General features: G+C 40.7%; 2 protein-coding genes across 5 annotated transcripts; one reads left to right on the top strand and one right to left on the bottom strand.

Annotated features, from left to right (window-relative positions):
- Positions 1-169: 169 nt before the first annotated feature.
- On the top strand, positions 170-10,491 carry TYW5 (tRNA-yW synthesizing protein 5). Of its 4 annotated transcripts, none has more exons than XM_059475965.1 (9): positions 170-793; positions 1,638-1,792; positions 4,740-4,809; positions 6,453-6,497; positions 6,979-7,116; positions 7,732-7,819; positions 8,287-8,403; positions 8,759-8,800; positions 10,099-10,491. In XM_059475965.1, exons 1-9 carry the CDS (start codon positions 716-718, stop codon positions 10,353-10,355), a joined length of 990 nt encoding a protein of 329 aa, XP_059331948.1. In that variant the 5' UTR covers positions 170-715; the 3' UTR covers positions 10,356-10,491. The 4 variants fall into 4 exon arrangements, with proteins under 4 accessions (XP_059331948.1, XP_059331951.1, XP_059331949.1 ...); XM_059475968.1 differs by lacking the exon at positions 10,099-10,491 and adding an exon at positions 9,640-10,079; XM_059475967.1 differs by lacking the exon at positions 170-793 and adding an exon at positions 837-1,004.
- A 2,254-nt stretch (positions 10,492-12,745) lies between these two features.
- C7H2orf69 (chromosome 7 C2orf69 homolog) lies at positions 12,746-18,147 on the bottom strand. Its single transcript, XM_059476199.1, has 2 exons — positions 17,818-18,147; positions 12,746-16,151 (listed from the first exon to the last, which is right to left on the bottom strand). The coding sequence occupies exons 1-2, from the start codon at positions 18,145-18,147 to the stop codon at positions 15,312-15,314; spliced, it is 1,170 nt and encodes a 389-aa protein (XP_059332182.1). The 3' UTR covers positions 12,746-15,311.
- Between the last annotated feature and the right edge of the window lie 7,086 nt (positions 18,148-25,233).

Raw genomic sequence — 25,233 nt, 5'->3', positions numbered from 1 at the left:
GCGCAGGCGGAGCGGTCCCGGCTGCCGGCGGCTGCGGCCGCGCCGGGTCAGGGGACCCGAGCCCCGGTCACCGCCGGAAAGGGGCGGCCTCCCCTCTGCTGGCCCTGCTGGGACCGCGTCTGGGTGCGGTGTCCAGTTCTGGACTTCTCAGTACAAAGAGACAAGGAGCAGCTGGGGAGAGGCCAGCGGATGGCACAACGATGCCGAAGGGGCTGCAGCATCTCTGCTCATGAGGAGAGACTGCGGGAGCTGGGCCTGTTCGGTCTGAGGAGATTGTGAGCGGATCGCATGGATGCACAGAAACACCTCAAAGGCGGGTGCCAAGAGATGGTGCCAGACACTTCTCAGTGGTGCTCAGTGACAGGACGAAGAGTAACGGCCATAAACTAAAACATATAAGCTCCACCTCAGCTTGAGAAAGAACTTACTTACATTGAGGGTGGCAGAGCACTGGAACAGGCTGCCCAGGGAAGCCATGGAGTCTCTTGTCTCTGGAGACATTCAAACCCCACCTGGACATGTTCCTGTGTCACCTGCTGCAGGTGACTCTGCCGTGGCAGGGGTTGGACTCGATGCTCTCCAGAGATCCCTTCCAACCCTGACAATTCCGTGACCCGCGGGCTCTCGGCCCTTGCCCAGGGGGCGAGGCAGGAACGCTTCTGCGTGGGCTCTTCTTTCCGGGGGAAGCGGCGGGGCGGACGCGGTGCCCGCGGCCATGGAGCGGCGGGCGGAGGCCGTGGAGCGGCTGGACGGGGTGACACGGGAGCGCTTCCTGCGGGACATCTACCCGCGGGTACGGGGCGGCCGGGCCTCCACGGCGACACAGGGCAAGGCAGGCGGCGTCCGGAGACTGCTCCTCAGCGGGCACTGCTGGGGCAGGCCAACCCCAGGGTTTGCGTTTGTGTGTTCCCGGAAAGGTGCCCTGATCTATTGAGGGAGTTTAGGAGCAAGGAGCTTCTATAGGCAGGTCCTGTCTGAGCTGTCCAACCCGACAGGTGATCTCTGTAAGAGTCCAGTGCGTTTGGCAGTGGTTAAAAAGTGTGATCGTTAGTTTTGTTGCTTTGTCATCTTTTGTTTTATCCTCCCCACCCTCCGAGGTCCCAATTAAAAGCAAAAGTGTCTTTCTGCTTTTTGTGTGCTGGCTGGATCAAACCCGTTTGTGGTTGTGAGCAGTGAGGAACCTGGTACAGGTGGAAAGAACTTCTTTCTCTCATGAGAACATAACAGCATCACCACAGCTCACAGGCTGCACCTTAACTGTGTCGGCTTTTACATGTTTTGTGCTAAACCTTGGCTAGAAGGACTAAATCTAGTTCTTCATCTGGATGGATTCCTAAATGGCCCCAGCACAAAGTGTGGGCTATAAATGTCTCTGCCTTTCCATATCCTTCCTTACCCAACTAGGAAAGACCATGTAGTTAATAGAGAAACAGTTCCATAATTTGCTGCATTTTGTTTCAACTTTCAGCTTTTGATTCACATTGCTTGTGAACAGATTAGTTGTAACCTTGTGTAAGAAACATTTACAACACTTACAAAGAAACATTTCCTTCCATGTAATTTGAAAAATTCATTCTGTTTTATTTTCTGTTGGATGCTGTGATTTTTCACCACTGAATTTTGTTGTTGTTCCTTAGAGAAAGCCAGTAGTGCTGACAGGACTGGAACTGGGCACTTGCACCACCAAATGGACAATAGATTACTTGAGCCAAGCTGAAGGACCTAAAGAAGTAAAGATTCATGTTTCTGCAGTGCCACAGATGGATTTCCTCAGAAAGAACTTTGTGTATAGGTACTTCACTCCAAAGCCTCTTGCATTTTAAAGGCATGTGCTTGTAACTTACAGACATACAGTGCATCTGTTTGGAGCTGAGGGTGGGAATGGGAAGATAGTTTGTGAAAACATTACATTATGTATCAAAGGGTTGTCCTGGGTTTCTCCCTCTTCTATTAATTCTACAGCCTGAATAAATACCATGAGGGTGAAATGAGGGCCCAAACAGCACCTTTAAAATGGTGTCATGAAGTGTTGCAAAGGTATTTTGTCAGAGCACTGTTTTAGGAAATTTGAGTCTGGCATTTGCAGGCGTTAATTAAAAACAAACCAAACCACCCTTGATATCTATGCTTGATAGCCTGGTATTTGTTGTAGTTATGTGGTGCATTCTCAGTGTTACTGAATAGTGACAATTTCTGACTCACTGTGTGTCTGATCCCCTTTGAATGCTGGTGTGTGTGTGCCAGCCATGGTATTCCACTCCAGAAAGGGTGTAACTGGTTAAATCCAAGCTCCTTTCAAAGTTAGCATGTGCAGCTTTCAGAATGCTCAGACTGCTGGATACCACACATTTCACCAGCTCTTCAGTCTTGATGTGGGCCACAAAAACCTTGATCTCCTCTAGAGCTTCTCTTATGTAACTGCCAGAACATTTCTTCAGAGTTCATCTAGTCTGAGTCATTGGGTTGTCTTCAAGGGTAAATGCCTTAATTTTAGCAGTTTTTGTTTTCCCCAGGTGGGAACAGGATGTGCTCAGTGTGTTAAACTTCTAAGCAGGTAGGAGCATATGCTGTAAACAAGCCACAAGTCTGAGTGGAGCCTGTTGTTCAGGGAATAAACACCAATTACAACCATGATGCATTCTGCTCACTGCATAATGAACTATTGAATCTCTAAAATTGGGGAGTACTTGAATAACTTTGTCTTATCTCCATTCTTTATACCACCTGCTCTGTTTTGGGGTTTTTTTAGTATTCCTTGCTGTGAGTTCACATACAGTTGTTCTGGAGTCTTAGTTTTAGCAGGTTTGTAGACAGCCAAATGGACTCTCTGATGCTCTGATGGTGTTTCATTAAGGCAGGTGTCAGGACTTTCACATGCTTCACTTGAAATTCAGGAAACTTTGACTTTTTCCACAGCAAGCCCCTCATTCTAATCTGAAGGGACAGTAAGTAGAAACGAAAGAATAGAAACTCTGAGGACTCAACATGCAGTTCCATTAGTTTAAACTGATGAACATCAGTAGTACTGCAGTTCTGTTGTGAGTTGCATGCTCCTAGCCCTGTTTTTGTGTTGGTTCTGGAACTCATCCAGCCAGGTTGTGACGTGCTGCAGAAATCTGAATGGTTTTCTGCTGTTTTAGCTTTGTAAGCAGGTTCACATGGGGGTCAGATGAGTGCCAGTGCTACTGTAAGGGGGGAGATGGGGTGATGGGGGCAGAGATAGCAAGGGCAGAGCTGTGGTAGCACCAAAATGCATCAGTTTAAGCTGTAGTGAGAGCTGTGCTCTTTCTTCAGCAGCAGACATGATAGAACAGTGTGGCTGAAGTCAGAGCATTGGGTTTTGTTTGGTTTTCCATTGACTTCAGTGGATTTTGTATTTGCCTATTCCAAGCAAGCCTAAAATGTTTAGAGAACTGGTTTAAGTATTGTCACATGCAGGTTCACATTCTAGTAGAAAAGATAAAAGGATCAAGAAAAATTTTGCTTGAGAATGGTTTCTTCTTAACCCTGGGTACTTGGTGGTTGCTGTGAAATGATATTTACATGCAATAGTTAATTATCCAGTGACACTTAGTGTGAGATGGTGAGCTGCATGAATGTAACATTGAATTCATAATAATGAATGCATGTCCTGTTGCTGATTGTGTTTGGTTTGCCATTCAGCTATCAATTGATACCAAGATCTGTAATCTGCATGAAAAGCCCCTGTTATGTAGATAAATATGTCACACTTACTGACTTCAGAGGAACCAGCTCTAATGCCCAGTTACTCTTCTTGAATCTTCTGAAGCTGTGTTTAGTACATTTAAGGAAAGCTGCAAAGAAACATTTGAAATATTGAGATGCCTGTGTTTTGAGGAGCTGAGAAAGCATATATTTAAAAAAAAATCCATATAACTGAAATAAATTTTATAGCTGTACAAATGAAGGTAATACCTGTATTCCTGCACAAATTCATAGCAGAAAATGCATAGATACAAATATGTGCATCTTCCCTGTGGGAGTTTTATTGATGCTGAACTTTTCTGCAAATTTAGAAAAAAGTACAGTAAACAAGCCTAAAAATGACACACCTAAACAGTTAAGCAAGTATTGCCACAGTTTGAGTCCTAATTTGACTGCAAAAAATGTCTTGTTCTGTGACTCAGACCATTCAGAACTCCTAAGCTCAAGGGGGGATCTTAAAATGTATGAACACTTGATGGAGCCGGGTTCTCTGTGATCCATGGTGACAGGACAAGAGGCCATGGGCACAAGCTGAAATACAGGAAATTCTGTCAACCCCTTTAACACACACAGACACACTGTTTTATGGTCAGGTTACTCAAACAATGGAACAAATGCAACATGTTTCCTAGAGAGATTATGGAGTCTCCATGAAACAGAACTGGATGCTGTCCTGTGCAAGCTGCTGTAGTGAACCCTGCTCTTTGCAAGGGGCTTGGGCTGGAGGAGCTCCAAGGGTGCTTCCAGCCTCAGCTACTACAGGATTGTTTGGATACATACCAGAACAATTCACTAAACAGAAGTTTCTGAGTGTAGGATTTCTGTCTTGGGAGAACTCTTCAAACACCTGCTGCAAACACTGATTAGTCATCATATTATTTTAAAAAAATAAGAGCAGCCTATTGCATCTGCCATTGCACTTGATATGGTAAGGGAGCTTATTATAAATCTAGAGTTTAGACCATGTGTTGTTACACTGACTCATGATATAAATTCAAATATTTCTATTTCAGAACTCTGCCTTTTGATTCATTTGTGCAAAGAGCAGCTGAAGTCAAGCATAAAGAGTACTTTCTTACTGAGGTAATTTCCTTAGTGTCACAGTTTCTTCTACTGGTTATTTTGCTGGTATTTGGAGAAAAGTGATGAACTGTAATTTAAAGTCTTACTTCAGGAAAAGACTTGATCTTTAATTTAACTTTCTTGTGTGTGGATGCCAAAGGAAAAAACATGAGAAGTTGTAGAAAGCAAAGAGAGACGACCATCGGATTGATGGGCATCAAACTCCGATTTATTGATCCACCAGGCACATGTATAACAGTGTTAATTAAGCTCATACATATTGCAAAACCCAAGCTCATCATAGGCTACAGATTAAACATTGATCCCTCCTTTTGTTTTCAATACCTGTGGTTTGTTATTGAAACCAAGATTTGTGTTCTCACCCTGATATGAATGGTTCTCAAAACCTCCATGTCTGTTACTTTGACTTTCCCAAAACAGCCAAGGACAGAATGTTTACCTGTTATGAGAAGACTGCCTGAGAACCCTGCTGTTTATAAAAATGTGCCTGAGAACTTAGTTATTTACAGAAACAGGCTTGGGAACTACTGCTTACAGCTGCCTTTTTACTTTTCCATCAGCTGTATATTTTCATGGCCTCTTTCTATGAGCCATGTTTGAACAAAATTCTCAGAAGTTTTTTTGCATGTCTACAGTGTGGTTAACTTCAGTTATCCTGTTTTTCTTAACAAAAACTGCTTACATGAGCAAAAATTCCAGTATGAAATTTAGAAATCAAACCTTGCTTTAGAATGACAACAATATAATTTGTGTGGTTTGCAAGAAAATGTCATGAAGACATTTAGAATTTGATGACTATCAAAACACAAATCTAGATATATTGTAACATAATTTGTGAGTAGCAAATGTGTGGTTATCTCTACTTATCGTTGTTCAGGCTAAGTATTTTTCAGATAACTGTGATTAGGAAGCAAATAGTTTTGAATGGAGATATGCTTTTTTACCTTTTATGCTGCATAGGTTGCTGTAAGTTTTGAAGGCAATAAAATAATTTTCTGCATCAATATACTGAAGAACTTAAATTATAATCAGCATTTACTTTGAGTCTGTTCAGTAACAGCAATACTGAAGCAGTTAATCAGTCCCCCCACACTTTATTTACTCTTCCCCTTTCAGTTAATTTATTTTTCCCTTTTGTCAAGATGAGCTGCAGGGATCTGTTGTCATTATATTACAAAGGTTCTATTGTCATTACAGTGCAAGGGTTCCACATTGCTAGAGTTCCATACCTCCTTGATGTTTCTTGTAGGCAGCTCCTCTAAGCACTGATGCTTCCCTATTGTCACAGGAGCCAACTGACCCCAGGTCCCACCAATCTACTCCTTTATACCACTCTTCTTATTGGCTATAGGTGTGGCCTATTAAAATTAGGCCTGCTCCTAATCCTAATAATTGACCCAGCTGCAACTCTTTAGGGGGTAAGATTACATTCTATACCACCTTTATTTACTCATCCTGTATCCTCCTACGGGGATCAGTAAATGGCAGTATAACGAAGCTGAATTTGTAGATGCCCTTTATTTATACCATATTTTAATGAAGTTCTGCATTAGATAAATGAGAAAATACAAGCTCTCTGTTTATGTGTTTTGGTAATTCTTATTAAAAAACCCCAAACAATTCTCTTTTTGTGTTCTCTTCAGGATGAAAAGTACTATTTGCGATCAGTGGGTGAAGATGTTAGGAAGGTAAGTTACTAGAGATTACAGTTCTAATATTGTAAAATTGCAGTTTAGAAATATTTTTTAAAGTCTGTTGTCATACAACTTATTTAGGGTCACATGGTTTGTGAATCTGACTGGATTTATGTCAGAGTACTTTAACGTGTCTAGAATAGTTGCTGTTGCATGGGAGCTGAGCTGGTCACTGAAGAGTACATTGTTAAACGGCCTTTCTTTAGTTTTTGTTGTAAACTAATGTAAAAGGATTTATGCTGACCAATTGCTCCTGCAGTGTGAATCCTAGCAGCCATGGTTAAGAGAAGCTCTCTGGCTCTGGCTGTTCTTATTAATGGCATTTGGCAAGTCAATGCTGAAAAACATTGCTGATTTCAGGTTTTTGCCATTGCTGAAGTTCTAACCCCGTTTCATATGATTGGAAATTAATGTGAAGTGCTCCCCCATTTAAATGCGCATAGATGGTTCTCTCTCTATGCCCTTTCTATTTCAGGATATTGCAGATATCAGGAAGCAGTTTCCTACTTTAGCAGAAGATGTTCATATTCCAGAGTATTTTGAGAAGGAACAGTTTTTCTCTAGTGTCTTCCGCATCAGCTCAGCTGGATTACAGTTATGGACACATTATGATGTAGGTAATACATGGGTTTAGCATGAAATATTGCAGATGGCATTACAGAGTTGAAAGAATAAGGTGCAAATCTCTGTCAAAGATTAGAGAATAATAACAAACTTCACATATTTTGAAGCAGTAAAATGAACCACATTCTGTGGTGTGGTGAGTTTTAAATGTTGTATTGCTTAGGCATAATATCTCAACTGGGTTTATGTCAAATGCCAGATTTGCAAGATTAAAGGATGTTTTATTTTGTTTCCCTTTTTTAAACTGTTTTGAGTTTCAGTAGAAAATCTGAAATACAGTAACTTTAAACACTTTTGTCTTCAACATTGCTTTCCTTTTTTTTTTTTTACTCTAATGGCCAGATTAGGATAAAATCTAGTTGTACAATACACTGCCAACTGTGCAATGATTGTAGTGGTTTCTGGCTCCAATGCAATAGATTCCAAATAAGGTTGTCTTCTAACACTGTGCAGTGAGTTCTGAATAAATTTATTTATAAGATAATTCTTAACATGTGAAGGTTTTATTAATACTCTTTTTTAAGCTAATAATTAGATCAGTTGAAGTCTATGTATTTATTCAATCAACTTTTGGCTGACATCTCTATTATTATGCTCATCCCAGGTGATGGACAACTTCTTAATCCAAGTCACAGGGAGAAAAAGAGTTGTTTTGTACAGTCCTCGAGATGCACCGTATTTATATTTATCAGGTATGCATGTCACAGGTATCTAGATTGGAGTTTGGTGATCTTAGCTTTTCAACTCGCAAGTGTTGCACTGTAGAAAATAATCACTAACAGATGATTTGCTATAAAAGAATATAATTTGTTCCTTTAACTCTGATTATTTGTGCTTTAGTCAAAGCTAAGGAAAACAGCAGCTTTGTCTGATTATTTTCAACACCTAACTGAAGGAGTAAAATGTTCTGTCTGGGTTCAAAATAGTTTTTTAGATGTCAGGAAAAGTGGTTTTTAGTGTTAATAAGGTTGCAGTTACAGAACAAATACAGACAAGAGGAGAACATCTCTTCAGTAAATGAGGGCTGCCATCAGGTTTTCTTGGTTTTGAGAAATAAACCAGGACTAAATTTGATTCAAGAACTGCCATCTCCAGCAATATGATAATGCTTTGTTACTATTGGAAGAGTGGGACTATTTATTCACTGAAATTTTCCTAGGTACTAAATCAGAGGTACTGGATGTGGATAACCCAGACATGGAGAAATATCCCCTTTTTGTGAAAGCCAAACGCTATGAGTGTGTTTTGGAAGCAGGAGATGTGTTATTTATTCCAGGTAAGCAGTTAATAGTTCCTGACCATGGCATGGTATTAAACTGTCATGTTTCCAATTTATGATTTCTGGAGATGGTAAGAGATTCCTAAAGCATTTCTCTGTTATAAGTAGAAGCATTGAAAGCCAATGTTGGCAAAACTAATTTACTTCTTCCAACTGTACAATTAACCTGAAAAACAGTATTATTATATCTACCTACAAATCTTGCTTTCCCTCAAGTGTATGCTCTATGCTCCTGAACTTGTGTCTTAATAGATTAATACTATAAACTTGCCTTCTGAAATCTGAAATTACTTCAGTGACTTGAGTTTTTTAGTGACAATTTGAGTGAAATAAAATTTCTGTTCTTCTGTAGCTCTGGCACTTGAGGCACATGATCTGATGAGAATTACGGATGGTAAAGTTATTGGACTTTCTAAAGATTAATAATCATCTTTGGGGAATGGAAACACAAGTCTTAATAATTTTTCTGCACAAGCAGAAAGCTGTTTCCTGGGCTGACATGACAAATTCTGGTAGTCAGGGAAAGGCATTTGAATTACTCCTATTGACTCCTCCTTGTTACTGATTTTATTTTAACTCATTGTGAGCTTGCAGCAGATATGACTTATCCTGTCACTTTTACATTATCTGGGCAATATAAACAGGTCAGTAAAACAAGAAGGTAGTAGGTTTTTAGGAAGTTATTTTATAATAGTTTCTTAGCCTTTGACTTGTTACTTAATTTTGAACTTACCTTTGTTTCTTCCTGAATAAACTTTTGGTTACAGTTAGACAGTTATATGTCACACTGCTGCTGATGTCAGCGTCCCTGTTTTCTGTTTATGAAGTCCAGACACTCGTTTGTCTTTGCCAGTGGGTGAGCGGAGTCAAACCTGAGTCACATTCAGCTCTCTTAAGACTGACTGGGGAGCATTGGGGTTTTTGAGTCCAGAGAATGGTGCTTTGTCAGCATCCTGCAGTGCATATCACTGAAAAATAAGATGTTTTTGGAGGAATGTGTGTGGTTATTATGAAGAAGGTAGAAGCAGTTCCTCTTCCTAACCTGGAAGAAACTTTGTGTTTATTTCTCAGAATAAACTTTTCTATGTCTTCAGCACCTACAGGCAAATAAAATGCAATAAACACAGCATTCAGACTTTTAGCTTAAAATTCAAATATCCTAAATATACCATATTAAACTGATTCTTTAAATGTACTCAACGAAGCAAAGATGTCTTGGCTTCCTTACCACAGTCACGATGATTCAGCTGAGAAACCTCATGCCTTCATTATGAGAAGATTAGCAACTTTGCCTGGGTGAGCTGGCTGATGCTGGTGGTTTACATTAATGCCTGGACAACACGTGCAAGGTTAGGGACTAAGTGAAAATAGATACCTGCATTTAGAGTGGAGGAGAGCAAGGGAAGGTGTCTTTCTTTCACCCTATGCTTATCTTTTGCTTACATTTGAGTACCTCTGTGCTTCAGCAATTGCTACTTTTATGAGAAGTTATGGATCAGCATAAATGTCTTGAAAAACTTCTTAAATTTGGTACAATGCAATGCATTCATATGGATGTTTATAAATAAAGAAAAATACAGTAGTTGAGGCTTTTCCTTAACTAGATTTAGTTTGGGTAATTCTTACACTTGCTTGGAGTCACATGGAAGTTTTGGACAGTAATTTTTATTTTAGGCACTGTTCTTTCTACAGCTTTGTGGTTCCATAATGTAATTTCTGAGGAATTTGGAGTGGCACTGAATGTCTTTTGGAAGCACCTTCCTGCTGAGTCCTATGATAAGACTGACACTTACGGAAATAAAGATCCCATGGCAGCCTCTAGAGCTATACAGATCTTGGACAGAGCCTTGAAAACACTTGAAGAACTACCTGAGGAATACAGGGATTTTTATGCTCGGAGAATGGTGTTACGTATCCAAGAAAAGGCCTACAGGAATGATTATGGATAAAGCAACACACTGCAATTCAGCAAGGTCCCTTGCAAGTAGAAAATTGTATGTTAGTATGGAAACTCTCCATCTGTACTTACATCCACTTTCTGTGAGACTAATAAAAACTGTCAATAAACATTCTTTTATAACAAAATTCCTCTTGTAGATTTTCTTCCTAGTTTTTCATGTGCAGTCACAGTCTGCTTGATCTGGAGATGGTCTCTTTTCTACAATGAGGCAGATATTTGCAGTGCCTCTACTTAGAACTGTACTTTTTTGGAATGCTCTACTTAAATTTTTCTGAACAAAAGTTTTGGTATGTGGGCTGACAGCATGTATGCTTAGAAGTAACTGCACGTATTTGTGAATGCAGCCTCATTAAATTTTAGCAAAGCCATATGGTTTCTGAGGAGGTCCAAGCAAGCCATTGGTGGTAGATGTAATGGTCATGGTTTCTATTTAAGTGATAACCTGGCAATTAGTGTAGGGAGTTTCTTCTCCCCCTTCTAGTGAGACAGAGTGGAAATGAGAAAAAAGCAAAAACTAGCCATGCCAGATTACACTTAGAATTGTGCAGCAGCTTGAGTGCAATGTAAATGATTTATCCTTTTCCTAGCTCAGTAGTGTGTCACTGGGGGGAATATCTTCTTTGTCACTGCCTCAGTGCAGTCAGACAGCATTGCTGTTCCTGCAGCTGTGAAACACTTGGCACTAATGAGCCCACAAATCCATTCAGATACAGTCCTGGTCTCTGCAGTGGAGTTCATAGTTGTGGAGTAGACACAAAACCTGTTGGGGCTGTTTTGTTATCATATGAAAGGGGGTTTGCATAGCACCTTTTGGGACGGAGTCTGCTGTTGAGGCATTGTAGGTTACTTTTTCAGCAGATCATAGTGCTTACAAAAGCCCTGTGAAATAAAGGTGGGGATCTGACAAAAAGGATAGGCTAGGCATTGTCTCTTTGAAACACCTCTAACGTTACTACTTGTGCTGTTTGGGGAATGCAGCATTTATCTGACTTAGGTCAGTTACTTCTAGCAAGAAGTCTGTTACTTCTAGCAACGTTTTTGGAGAATTATAACTTGTCAAAAGCTCTTAGACAAAATAAATGTGTAGTGTTAAAAAAGTGCTGGAAAAAAGCTTTCTTCAGAAGAGCAGGAGCTTGAACACTGTGCAGATTACTCTTCTAAACCTGTTCTTCTTGGCAGTTCAACACAGTGAAAATAGTCTGGTACCATGTGAATGGGCACCCGGCCACCTCAATGAATAAGCATGAATGGAACCAGCCAAGCGATTCTGATGGGCATCATTGTACGTTCTGAGGGTAGAATTTCAATTTGGGATCACAAATAGGTCTCCCAAAATTTTTGTTCAGAAAGGAACAAGGATTGCTTGTGCATACTGCTGAGACAGAATCTCTCTGCCCGTTAGGCTGGGGTAACCTCTTGGCTTTGTTGGCTTGGTAATGTCGAGGGCCCAGTCTGAATTGCAGAGGTGAACAGAGCATATTCTTTGTGTGTTAGGACTGAATTGAGAGGTTCAGAGAGCCTGCAGGGCTCAACAAAGCTGTGTTCCAGCACTGTGCCTGCACAGCCATCATTCTAACTGCCAGCAGCCTCTCAAGGTACTGGTACAGAGAATTACTGTGCTGATTGTGCGTCTGCTGCCATTCCTTGGGTCTCCATTCACAAAAGGGAGGTGTCAGCTTGGTATTCTCAAGCCCCCTCAACACTCAAGTGTAAATTTTATGTTCATACTGCCAACTTTTGCATTTGCAGAGATCTGGCTAAATCAGTCCCTGATGGAAAGAAGTTTATCAAACTTTTTAGTGGTTTAGATTCATACAAAATAAAATTATTTCAGTCATCTGGACAAGTTCATAGAATCAAGCCTTGCTTTAAAAGAATTTAGCAGTTTACAGTTTAGTAAATGTTAGCATGTCTCAAAATGTACCAGAAATAAGGATGTAATACAAGAACACCAGTCATTACTAGGTTGTACTATGGACTGTGTAAAGTTGCTCACTCCATTAGAAAACAGAAGTGTCTTGAACTACAGCACTATTAGCAGGAGAGCCACCTAACTTTAGGCACTTACATCTAAGCTTATTAAAAACTGCCTTTACAGTTAATGTTGAAAAATGGGCATATGCAAACTATGACCCATTTTATCCTAACACAGAAATGTCCCACCCTTGACTGCTTCATGCCAGCTTTCCCGTGTTTGTGAGATGCCAGAAAGCTGTTTTAAAATTATGGATGCTGACTACACAAATACAAAGCCTCCTTGAAGACAAGTCATCAAATAAATCTGATTTTTTAAACTAGGTCTCCACAAACACCTGCTAAAACTTAATCCACAAAACTGCACATTCCTTGTTTAATGGTTTTATACTCACATCAAAGTGGTTTCACCCATTAGAAATAGTTTATTTTCTACATAGTTTGCAAAATTTATTTTTAGCGTGCATTGTAATGAATGACAGAGGCACATTCCAACAGAGTACTACAGCTGTTTAAAGAATGAAAAACAACCAGTCAGTTTTCCCTCCACAACACGAGGTCTCATAACAAGATTAGTTTTACAACAAAGTGCCTATTCTTCAAAGTAATGCAGCAACACTTGAGCCTATTTAAGAGTTATTGTAGGCAGCCTCCATCAAACAGGTTAGTATTATTTTAACAGGACAGCCATCCAGAAACTTTTGAAGACAATGTCAATATTTTAATAGCTATTTCCAAAAGCTTGCAGCAACGTAGTTCTGATGTTTTGGCAGGCACAGAATTGTTTAGAAATCGGTCTGTGATCTGCAGTGTTATTAGATTGGGCAAGTCTTAGCACACCCAACTTAGCCTAGTCAGTCTGAAACTGAGGGAGCAAAAGCAATAGAAAGTTCTGGGGGTTTTGTTGCTTTACTTTTTAAAATACTATTTTGTAAGGGGATGGTTAAATATATTTCAAGACATTTGCAGGCTTTCTATTAAAACCACTTCTTTAGGTGACCCATATTTCCTTTACAGAAAAATTCCTCACATATGCTGCAAATATTATCAAAAGGACCATAAAGGGAAAAAATGTTCCTTGAAACAAATTAAAAAGTTGTTATAAGCCTATTAAGATGATAATCAACAAATAGGATTGAATGAAATCTCCAAGAAACAGCCTAACATAAAAAAGCAGATGGAACTAAATTTCAGGTTCTTTAGAGTTTGTTTGCATATTGCACTTTTCTCCATCAATTAAAACAAATTTCTTTGGATGAACTAGGTATATTAATCTAATTATTAGTGATAGAGTTCTCTTTCAAATTGTAAGGTGCACACTGTATGCATAATCCTTTCTATCACCCTTAATTTTTTGAGTGTTAAGAAAATTTTCTTAGCAGTACAACACACTTTTCTCATTATTCAGTGATCACTGATGTGCACAATTTCTGCCAAAAGTTGTCTACAGGGAAACTTTTAAGTTTTAATGATGCCAATAGAAGAAACTTCCTTTCCACAGTGTAAGAGTCATGGGAAACAAGGAGCAGGGCAGAGATGTCACTAAGCCATCAAACATAGAACCAAAGTTGAATAAAATGCCTTTTTTCAGAACTTAGCCACAATTGTTTGTGTAATCTTCACAGAGGTTTGCTAACTTGCTTTTGTATTCCTATACTTCCAGGAAATCCAAAACCATTTGGAGTTACTGGTTCATTGTTAATAGTTGCAGTTGTCTTTAAGGATGATTTTAAGCTTTGTAGCTAAATGGGAAATTACTTGCAACAGTAGAAAAGTTCCATTAATATCGTCATTGTCCATCCTTCAGTATTTCTTTCTTAAGTACACTCAGGTTTGGTGCCTGAACCAGATGACATCTTTTGTATCAAATCTGGCTGGCTTTCTATTTAGAGGGCCTCTTTTCTGTAAGAAAAAATTAGGCTCCAAAAATAAGGTTTTTGGATGGCTCTAGAAGCAACTACTGCAGTACATTTAAAGGAGATAATAGATTTTAAAACTGAGGCATTTTGAAAGAGCTACACTCAAGACAGTCTGAATTTTTTTAATGCATCTTGTGATAGATTATGTGCTTATGGCTTGATTAACAGCAACATCAATGCAGCAATTACCAAGTACAACCTTGCCATCCCAAGGTAGGGATGTCACCCTTGATGTGATAACAAAGGTATTACTGCTGGTCCTTACAGAAGTTAGCAAAGCAACAGCAGGGCATCTTGAAGCACGAACAAGCTACACCCTAATCAACATTCCTGGTTACGTAACATAGCTACTCACAATTTTCAAGCCCCCAGGTGAAATGGCTGTTCACTAGCAGATACTACACAATTCATTAATGAAACTTCAGAGTGACAGAAATGGCAAGGCGCACATAAGGAAGAGAAATGTATTGGCACTATTACTCCAAAGGTGAGTATTTGTGACTTTGTTTCAAACAGGAAAAATGTTACAAAACTGGAAGATTTAATTACCTAATAAAACAAGTCTCCACAAAATATATAACTAACATTCTTCTTACAATCAATTTCCTTAAGCCAAAAAACTAACCTTACATCTGTTATTGACAAAGAGCAATAATTTTAGCCCTGGAAGCACTCAACTTGGAGTATCTACACATCTGAAATTCCCAAGTACTTTATAGTCCCATTAAATGCAGTATATATTAGACATCCAGGACCAAAAATTCTTCCAACAGCTCAGGAATAAATATTCACATTTAACAAAAAAACGTGCATAGGATTGTTCTTCATAACACTTTTTTCCCAGGAATCAAAAAACAACATCTGTTATAGTTATGGGGTCCCAATAAGCCTTTTTATGCTACAGAAATTTATATATAGCATCTATTAGCAACACAGAACTGATTTAGTATTCTGTTTAGAAAGCATCTGCTCAAAGCTGAAAATCTAGATGACAACATTTACAGTGTTAAAAGTGCTTCTACAAAGAATATATTTTTCATATACATACAGTCTCAAAATACTTCATGAACTCTGAAGTGGTTGTCTAAGGAGGGAACTTCATCAGCAAAATGCAGTTGATCATTTATTTCCACACCAAATTCTTCAAGTATGTGTACAAATTTCTCATGCTCTCTCCCAATCCATGACCTCATTGTGTCAAACACTTGGTACGGTGTAACGTGAGCATGAACTTTAATTCCCGTCTCTGCAAGTTCTTTCAGCATTTCAGGGTGAGTAACCCAAGTGTTGCTTCCTCCCGAGTGACCACCATCCAGCCAGTAAATTGCTTTTATGTTTTTTAAGAAGGCATCTGTATTCTTGTCTTTTTTGGCTTCCTTCAGCTCATAAAGCAGCTGGTTCAAAACCACACAGCCTTTACTGAAGCCAATCAAAGTAAAGGATGCTGCACCTACAGCAGAGGGGACCATGACATTGACAGCAGAATTATTAGAGCATTCACAATCTCTCTCCCTTTCTTTGGAGGAGCAGCCATTTGTTGTAGGAACAGACTGTGGCTGTGATTTACAAGCAGCTATTTTTGCATCTTTGCTGACACCGTGCACACTTTTCTGGGACAGCAGAATATTCTGAGAGAGTCTGAACGCATTAACCAGCAAAGCATGGAGATGCTTGAAAGCTCCAAAGTCAGTGCTGTGCTCTGGTGCTCCAAACAGGTTACTTGTCACAAAATTGTCATAACAGCTGAATTTGTGCAGGTGCATTCGAGAACATTTTATGACCCAAATAAAGCTATTGGGGAACCGGCGAGCCAGTATGGTAGCAACATTTTCAAAACTCCAGTGCTCCCACTGAAAGTTTTCTGGGTGGCAAGACATGATGTCATGATAGTTCTGAAAAATTAAAAAAATAGAAAATAGGCATTACTACATTGTGAAAAGATTCAGCTTCAATGTACTCCTGTTTATAAAGGAGAAAGGAGTACTTTTTTACAGAAAGGACTGTAAAAACCCCCCATGCATTAGAAGCTCCTACTTTCTAAGTTTGCACAACAAGAAACTGGTATATTTTGACTTGCTTACTTTAATATTTTTACAACATATTTTTAATACCCCCAAGATCAATACAATAAAGTCAGCACATGAAAATATTAATAATTTTGTTGACTTCACACCAAAAGAAAATGAAAGTATTATTCAACTTAGTATGACACAGAATACATAATTTTACTGTATTATCTCTATCTACAGAAATACTGATTATCTCACTACAAAACAAAAACAGACTTAAAACTTTGTAGCAAGTTTTCTGGATTTTTATACAGAAACAAAAATATCCCCTCTCATTCAGCTGTAGGAAATTTTTGCTGCCTTATTCACATCCATAGAGGGCATTTTTGGAAAGAAATTAAACCCCAAGTCTTGAATGAACCTCATGTCTGAAATCTTAATGGCAAAGAATACCAGTTCATTTATTTTACTAAGGAATAATGAAGCCATTTGCAAGAATGGCAAACAGACAAGTCTTCATAGGCCATCCCAATCTTTAAAATAAAAACACACAAAATGCTGCATCTTTACCTGACAGAAGGGAAAGCCATTTTCCCTTGAAGAAGAAGGCACTACCTCTGCTTTTGAGAAGCAGTAATGACAATAGAGATTAGCTGGCTACCAGAACATGTTATGTTAGAGATAACACATAACCACATGCTCGGGGACAGCACTTCAGTCTCTGCAATTTCTCGCCAACTCCAGAGACCACAGGTGCCTTCTCAGGACAGGCTGAGAAAGTGTCAGTGCCTGTCGAATTCCCAAAGGGCAGGGTCTGGGATGTCCATACACCTGCACGGTGCTCTGCCTGGGGAAAATAACCGGGCACCTCATTGACACTCCCTGCCACGCTTCCAGACACTGCCATCCCTGTCACTGTCACCCTCAGGCAGCGCTACAGGGCTGGAGCGAGCCCAGAGAAGAGCAGTGGGGCTGGTGACGGGGCTGGAGCACAAGTCCTGTGAGGAGCAGCTGGGTGTGTTCAGCCTGGAGAAGGGCAGGCCCAGGGGGAGCGCTTGCTGCTCGCTCTAAGTCCCTGAAAGGAGCTGTAGGCAGACAGGGTCGGTGTCTTCTTTCAGGCGACAAGAGGACACAGTTTTAGGTTGTGCCAGGGGAGATTTAGGTTGGACATTAGGAAGCACCCTTCACAGACAGGGTGGATTGCCCAGGAGGTGGTGGAGTCACCGTCCCTGGAGGTGTTGAAGGAAAGACCGGACATGGCACTCAGCGCCAGGGTAGCTGGTGTGGTGGTGTTGGTCATAGGCTGGACTCGATGAACTCCAACCTAAGCGATTCTGTGAGGACGACTCTCCTCCCCTCCCCTCCCCTACTGCTCCAGCCGAGGTTTCCGAAGGGCCCGTTCCCGCTCCCCGTGCCCGACCGTGCGGGGCAGCGAGATGCTCCGACGGCCGCGGCGGGAGCCGGGCACTGCCCACCCTCACAGTCCTTCCGGCGCCGCTTCCCCGCTCCCGCTCCGTCGCCCGGGCCCCCATCGCGCCGCGCTCCGTACCTGCACGTCCCCCGGGAAGTACACGACGTGGTGCTGCGGGGCCGGGGCCGGAGCCGGGGCCGGGCCGCGCGGGGCCGGCGGCAGCAGCAGCAGCAGCTCGTTGGTGCGGTGCGGCTCAGCGCCCGGCACCTCGGGCAGCCGCAGCCACGGCGGGCTCAGCCGCGCCGCGGAGAACCCCCCGCCGCTGCCGCTGCCGCCGCCGCCCGCAGGCCCAGCGGCGCAGGCGGCCGGCGCCCCGCAGAGGCTCATGGCGCTGCCCAGGCACAGCGCGGCGGGGCCGGGAAGCCCCCGCAGCAGCGCGGCGGCGGCCGAGCGGCAGCGCCGGCTCATGGGAGCACCGCTCCGCGCGCCGCGCCTGCGCACCGCCCCAGCCCCGCCCCCACGCACGGGCCCGGGCCCGGCCCCGCCCATCGGGCCCGCCCATGGGCCCCCCGGTAGGGACCCGGCAGGGGGCGTAGCACGTGCGCCCGCCCCGAGATGACGTCACGAGGCTGTTCAAAAGGCGGCGGCGGCGGGAAGCGCGCGGGGCCGCGAGGGAGCAGGGGCGCTCGCGCTGCCCGCGGGGCGGTACCTGAGCCGGGAGCCCTGAGGGGGCCTCGGGATGGGGCAGCGGCCGCGGAGCCTCCTCCGCAGGGCAGCGACAGCGCAGGGTGTGGGGCTGAGGAACTTACAGAAAGGATCTAGTGCTCCACGTGGAGCAGTTAATTTCCAAACCGGAAGGTATGTGCCTCCTAAAGGTGCTGGTTGGATGAGAAAAAGTAAATAAAAAGCTAGCTTTGAAATACTGGGTTTGGATACACTAGTTCTGCTGAGTTGGAAGAAAAGTTTTCATGTGTGCTGGTGAGAACTCTTGTATTTTACAAGGCAAACAAAGCAAGGAAACAGAGCCTTTGGTTTCTTTCTAAGCATTCAAGTTTCCTTTTTCTAGAATTTTGGTATTTCACATATTTTTTCTGTTATTCTATTTTCCTAGTCTACTTAAAAACACTTGTATGCAAGCCTACAAAACTGCCAAACACAAAACCGGTCTTCTGTTAGCTGAGGCACTCAAGAAAGGAGAATTAATTAAGCACTAATTGCTTAATCAAGTAATCAAACTATTGACTGGTTTCTTCTTGTCGGAAAATTCAACAAGGAAATATGGTGACATTAAGGTTATTTGTTAATGTAGCCAGCTAGAAACCAGCAGAATACTTCAGAGTGGCTTTTTTATATGAATAGCAGAGATTAATTAAAATTTTTGGTGATTTAGGTTTTTGATTAAGACAGCTTTTTTTTTTTTTTTTTTTTTTTAATCCTAACTGTCCCGACGTTTTTGTATGAAAGTTATTTTTGATGCGGTTACAGCGTTTTTTCTCGAAGACTAGGGAAAAAAATCCAATATTTGGTCACCAGCAGGTGGCGCGGCGCGGTTCGGAGTCTGTGTCCGAACAGAAATACTCAGGTGCTCACTTCGGCGTTTTCCCAAGCACATCCTCTTTCGCCTGGTTTGAATTCTGGACATGTTGTTGTAGGATGTTTTCCAGATTTTATTTTTTTTTTCTCTGTGAGCATGCCCTAAAGCTATGATCCTAGTGGAAACTTTCACAATCCTTCTGCTAATGAAGCAAAATTTTTTAGGAAAACATCTCTAGCTCCTTCACTCAACTGTTTGTTTCAGTTCGTGGAGACAGATTTTCTCAGTCCAATTTTGAGCTGTTCAGGTCCATGCTGACACTAAAACTTAATTAGGTGGACTAATGGAACCTTCTCACTTCTGTTCTCTACTAGGTACTCTGCTGAAGAAATACTGGATAAGATCTTTGAAATGCCTAAGAAGAAACTAGTGCTTTGCCTTTCTCATATGAGGCAGATAATTTCAAAAAAATGCCTACAGAAATAGAGGAAAATGGCTGTGCTCCGAAAATCTGGATATGTGGACCTTGATTGCTAAGGTTTGTTTGCACAGGCACAGCTCTACTATGGTTATTGATAACTGATGAAACAGCAGGGATCCACTAGAGAGAAGTGGTCAGGCAGAAGAAAGTTTTAAATTTGGTAATTATTGTTGAGAAACATGAATAATTACTGTCAGCACTGTAGAGAAAAAATCTGTGCTATTCTCCTCTGGTGGCCTGTATTCTCTCCAGAGGTTTCTGCAGATGAGAGATCAGCTTTCCCAGAAGAGTTTTACAGGCATTATTCACATTGTGGGGATAGTTACAGTAACCAAAAGGGCGTGCTGGTACTTCTGCCCAGAAATACTTATTTAACCATGGTGTGTTCATTATGCAACTGGGACCAAGTAACTAAAGCTAATACATAAGGTTGTAGACAGGCTTTCATCTTCATCCAAAATGCTACATGAGCCTTATGGGAGAGCATGGAAATTAGTCCATATCTTAGTCAGAATTCAGACATAGACCATGACCAAAATTGTGAAATGGACTTGCTTTTTATTATAAGAAATAATGGTGTACATGACCTGGTTTTTCCCCAGTTAAAATAGAAAGCACCACTTTATTCCTACTCTCAAGAAGATCCAATAAGTTTTCTGTGACATATTATAAATTATAATGGTGACTGATTGCTCTGAGTTTGCTTCCAATCTTTGTCATATGGCTGTTGTAGTATGCAAGTAGATTCAGTAATTGAGTGCATTAATCCTTACACATATCACCCAATGGAGGCACAAAATACTGTATTTTTGATAGGTCTTTGTCAGCCTTCATGTTTGTCCTTTTCTCTGTGATGCTTCATGTCTCCATTTTTCTATTTAATAATTGTTTGCTTGCTATGCTCTCTATTATTGTAAGAAGAAAGGCCTTTTCTTTTTACATGCTACTTCACTTACTACATCTGCTCTTCTTTGGCCACAGCAGCCCTCACAGTTTTCATACAGAGGATCAGTCATGAGCTGACCTCTGGGCTGCCAGTAGAACAGCCTGTCCTGCCTGTGCAGTTCAGTGCCCATTTCCCCCTCCTGTAGGTAGGACAGGGATGTGAAGTACATAGTATTTTTTCAGACTTTGCAGATGTTAACACCTCAGGGAGTTTGGCAGAAAGAATGTCTATCATGGTTGATTAGCAGTGATGAAAGACATTTATATAAAAACTAATTCTTCTGGAGAGAGCTAATGGCTTTTTCACCTCTTCATTGTCTGAGTTCCCATATAGACCCTTGGGGCTGCCTGCAGGGTGGTTAATTCGTTTAACCTGTCAGAGACAGCCAAATCTGCAGTTTGAGTAGAAAGGATACACAGCAAAAGTTGTCTTTGCTGTACTCAAGGCAATTTTTCTGAAATTGCCTTTATAGCATGTATGCTAATCCTGAGCTTCCATTCAGGGCATATATAAACAGCATAGAATAGAATTCAGGTTGTATACTTTTTTTAGACTAAGAAAATAACCTGCAGTTTGTTTCAATCATAGCACTTAAGTGAAACCATTTTAATATTTGCTTCACCAAAAGTCTAGGTGAAGAACAGCTACCTGCTGATGTGATACCTTTAGCCAAGTATTTAAGGTATTTGAATTTCTATGCCTTCATATGTAGGACATGCAATATTTCAGAGGAACATGCTGCAGAAAAACATTCTTCCTGCCCAACTAATGTGCAGTGTATATATGCACATATTTGCATATCTGTGTACTTTATTTTAGTTTCCTTTTAAACATTTTCCAATGCATATGTGTTGAAATTGCTAGTTTGCATTTTGGCAGAGGATGGGAATAGCTGTGAAAACACCTGTTAAATACTGATGGGAAACTCCTCAGCAGTTGATATCCACCTGTGTCTTTCAGTAGGGAGAGAAAGTGCCAGGCCTGGCACTCTCTCAGGTACAGTAACACTTCAGGACTGAGCTACCTGCATCTGTGGTGAAGTGTGCACAGAGGGATTCTCAGTGGCTGCACAGTGATGAATGCCCAGGTCTTGGCTTGTAGCTCTATTAATGGCAACAGTTCAAATGAAATTACAGCTATTATGCTGCATTGTAAGTACTAAACAATTTACTTCTGCTGAAATTCCTACTGCCAGCTCTGCCTGCCAGCATCCATCTTTTGTGTAGGTATAAGATATTCAGGAGATCATAGCAGAGAATAAATCTCTCTCTGGGCAATTTACTGAGTTGTATGAAAGTGAGAATAAAAGCTTTTCAGCATGAAAAGTAAATCTGTGTTTCTTCTGTGTCAGCTGCATGAAGAAGCTGCTAAAAAAACAGGATATAGGATCTTGGGTTTTTTAGTGCTGAAAAAATCGGCATGTATAAAGTATTTGGAAACTACTGTATTGTTTAAAACACCTTTTTTTTTTCCTCTTCTGTTTCCCTGTGGAAATTGGTTTTGTTTAATCTTGATTCTGTCCACATTTCCAATACCTTTCTATCAGTCATTTTCCATGTCTCTGTTGGCTGCTGTTAGTGAAGAGTAGGACTTGCAGAGCAAATAATCTGGAAGAATTGGGAAAATCGATGAATTAATAGATTAGGATTATTCAAATGAATTAATAGATTAGGATTATTCAAATGAATGCCTCTACTGAAGGAAAGCTGGGGGAATTCAGCTTTTATGCAGTGTGTTTGAACATAGGCTGGAAGTTCAGTGTGGTGACTACACACTGTAATCTGCATGTGCTGTCTCTGTCCTGCTCAGAAGACACAATGAGTAGAAAGCACTGGAGTTACTTTAATAGAAAAATTAAGAGCAAAGGGCAGGAGTTCCTAAAAAAAAAAAATTGATAGTTCTGCTGTTCATGGAACAATGACAAGTTTCTGTGCTTTGCTTTTTATCTAAGTGTACAAAAACCTTAGGATTTAAGGAAGCTCTGCGTTGCCTGGTGTAAATCAACATAAATTAGGAAATCTGTTTGGGATTTAAAAGAATGCACAGTGGCCCAAGGAGTGTAATAAAAGGGGATTTTTTTTTTTGCTTAAAGAATTGGACAACGCTCAGTCCCCTAATCATTTCTGCAGTCTGAGGTTTGGCAGTGAAAGTTTGAAATTTTGTCTTGTGTGTGCTTGTATCCCAATTTCCCTTCTTTCTTCTTTTCCTTAGAATATTCTGGCTTTGTAGATGGGTGTATTGCAATGTATTCAACATGAGACTTATTTCTGCCATTCCTTTTTTTAACTTGGATTGCCACATGCACAGAAACAAGGTCAGAATTTGGCCAAAGACAGTGTCCTTGCACCATGGGTTTCTGGAATTTATACCACATCCACTCTAGTTTTTCCTTCCAAAAATGGTTTGAGATGCTGCTTGCATGGTACCTCTACACAAATAGTAGGCAAGTAGGTCCTCAGCTTGAAATAATTTGTTTGTCAGAGCACAGTATTCTCTTAGGAAGAATACTGCATAAGCTCAGGACTCTGTGCTAGCTCATTTGTTTATGGGATGCTGATATTAAATATTATTCAAATAGAATATGTTTATATGAAATAATGGACTTAGCCATATGATATCCAGTGGATACAGATTCTTCAGCTTCCAGTTATATTCTCCAATATGTAATGACAATGGAAAGTATGTAACAGGCAATGTTTGTTACTTTAGAGCATCAGGCAATTCTTCATTGTTCTTAATGCAAATAATCGTCACAATTAGTACTTTACATGGATGAGGAATTTCCCTTTTATTTGTAGAAAGACTTGGAATATTTCAGCACATGTAATACATATAAAGCTGTAAGTAAAGGTATCTCTAAGTTAAGTTATTGTTAATCAAAGTATTTAAGCACCTGCTTCTGATCAACTTTATCAAAAGACTTGTTTTTAAATGCAGGCAGAAAATTATGTATATGTTTGTGCAATATGGTGAATTGAAGTTTTTGCTATTTACTGCATACTAGAAATCTCAAATTTTTATCTTCCTCTAGAGCATGAAAGTAGTCAAGCAGCAGTGGTAAGCACATCTCCAGATGATGCCCATAACAATCTGTTTTTGTTAAAGCAACTCCTTTTGATTTAACACTGTATCTATTTTTTTAATTTTCTTAAGGAGTTTTTAAGTCTTGTCCCAGAAGGATTTCCTGTGATTAGAAGATGAGGCTTATTTCCCACTTGTCCGATGTACAAGAAGCTATATTTAAATATAAGGAAATACTTCTTTCCTGTAAGGGTTATGATACACTGGGCCAGGTCTCCAAACTTGGAGACATTCAGATGTCCTGAGCCATCTGCCCAAGCTCAACCTGCTGTCAGAAGATGCCTTGGTCAAGATGTCTCAGGATGCCCCTTCCAGCTTTAGCCATTCTGTAATTCTCTAATTCATTTCAAGCAAGCACATGTGACACCTAAGACTGAAAAGCAAATTGCAGGCCATGTTGACCTAAAGCCAAATCTACCTGTGATAGGAAACTTCTCTAGTCTTCTTGTTGTTCTAAGGCCTTGTGAAGTACATGCTGAATGATGTTTTGTTCTGTTAGAAGGTTCCTATGCAGACATCACTCAGCTGCATTTGGAATAAAGGTCCATCTTCAGAATACCCAGTGACATTCAGTGTTTCTAGCTGGTATAGGTTTGCCCTTTTGTGTTTTTCTGAGGGAAAAGAGCCAACTAAAACCACAAATCAAACAAACATTTAAAAAATCACATATCACCAAACAAAAAACTCTCCTTAACTTACCAAGATTTATTTAGTGCTACCTTGGGAAAACTTGTTTTTTTAAATCTAGCAGTGGAAGCAATGTGAATGAATTGCAATTGACTGAAAAGGAAGCAATTGACTAAAAAGCAATATGAATTGAAAAATTTTGGCAGGATGCTTTGGCAGAAGTGGCTACCAAGTCCCCCCCACCTCCCCTCCAGTGAGATAAGAGGGTGGATGTTTTCTGCCTATGTGGATTGTGGCTTTCCAAAGCCTCTGCTTTGGCTGTGTTCAGCCTTGTATGACCTGAAAAGCTAAGAACAACAATTTCCAGAATATTTTTGTGTGCATATCTCACAGAAAAGACTAAGCTGTAGGATGCTTTTATACTACATTAGCAAACACTACAAAAGGCTTCAATAGGATCAGGTGAGAGGACAATTTCATATAGTCCTGCTATAGCCACTTGCAACAGACAGCTGGAATACATGGATCCTCAGTGAAAGGATGCTCCTTCAGATACTGATTTAGAGCCAGAGGTCATTTTGGGAGACTGTCTAGTAAATGGATACCTCAGTTTAGTGTGAAGTGCTTCTGTAAGCTGCAGACAGCTTTCATTGTGTCCCTTACTGAAGTTTAAAAACTTCAGTTCTGTGATGTATTTTTTTGAGCTACGAATTCTTAAACCTGAGTTAATAAATGAAGCCATAAATTTATCTAGGTTCCTGGACCCTTTAGTACCAATTTATTTAACCTGAAAAATGCTTGAGGAAAATAAGCAAGAAGGGTACTGATCTATATTTCTCCCTTTTAATAAAACAAGGATTCCCATATACTTTAAAAATATATCCT

The sequence above is a fragment of the Ammospiza nelsoni genome, chromosome 7, assembly GCF_027579445.1.
Source record: "Ammospiza nelsoni isolate bAmmNel1 chromosome 7, bAmmNel1.pri, whole genome shotgun sequence".
Lineage (NCBI taxonomy): Eukaryota > Metazoa > Chordata > Aves > Passeriformes > Passerellidae > Ammospiza > Ammospiza nelsoni.
This window is presented reverse-complemented; position numbering and strand designations above follow the sequence as displayed.

What these genes read in the sequence shown, in the direction of transcription:
- TYW5 (XM_059475965.1), top strand. Translation starts at nt 716, where the DNA reads ATGGAGCGGCGGGCGGAGGCCGTGGAGCGGCTGGACGGGGTGACACGG. An exon ending in TGCGGGACATCTACCCGCGG is followed by an intron (nt 794 to 1,637) that starts GTACGGGGCGGC and finishes GTTGTTCCTTAG; the next exon opens with AGAAAGCCAGTAGTGCTGAC. An exon ending in ACCGTATTTATATTTATCAG is followed by an intron (nt 7,820 to 8,286) that starts GTATGCATGTCA and finishes AAATTTTCCTAG; the next exon opens with GTACTAAATCAGAGGTACTG.
- C7H2orf69 (XM_059476199.1), bottom strand. Translation starts at nt 18,147, where the DNA reads ATGAGCCGGCGCTGCCGCTCGGCCGCCGCCGCGCTGCTGCGGGGGCTT. An exon ending in ACTTCCCGGGGGACGTGCAG is followed by an intron (nt 16,152 to 17,817) that starts GTACGGAGCGCG and finishes TTAATTTTTCAG; the next exon opens with AACTATCATGACATCATGTC.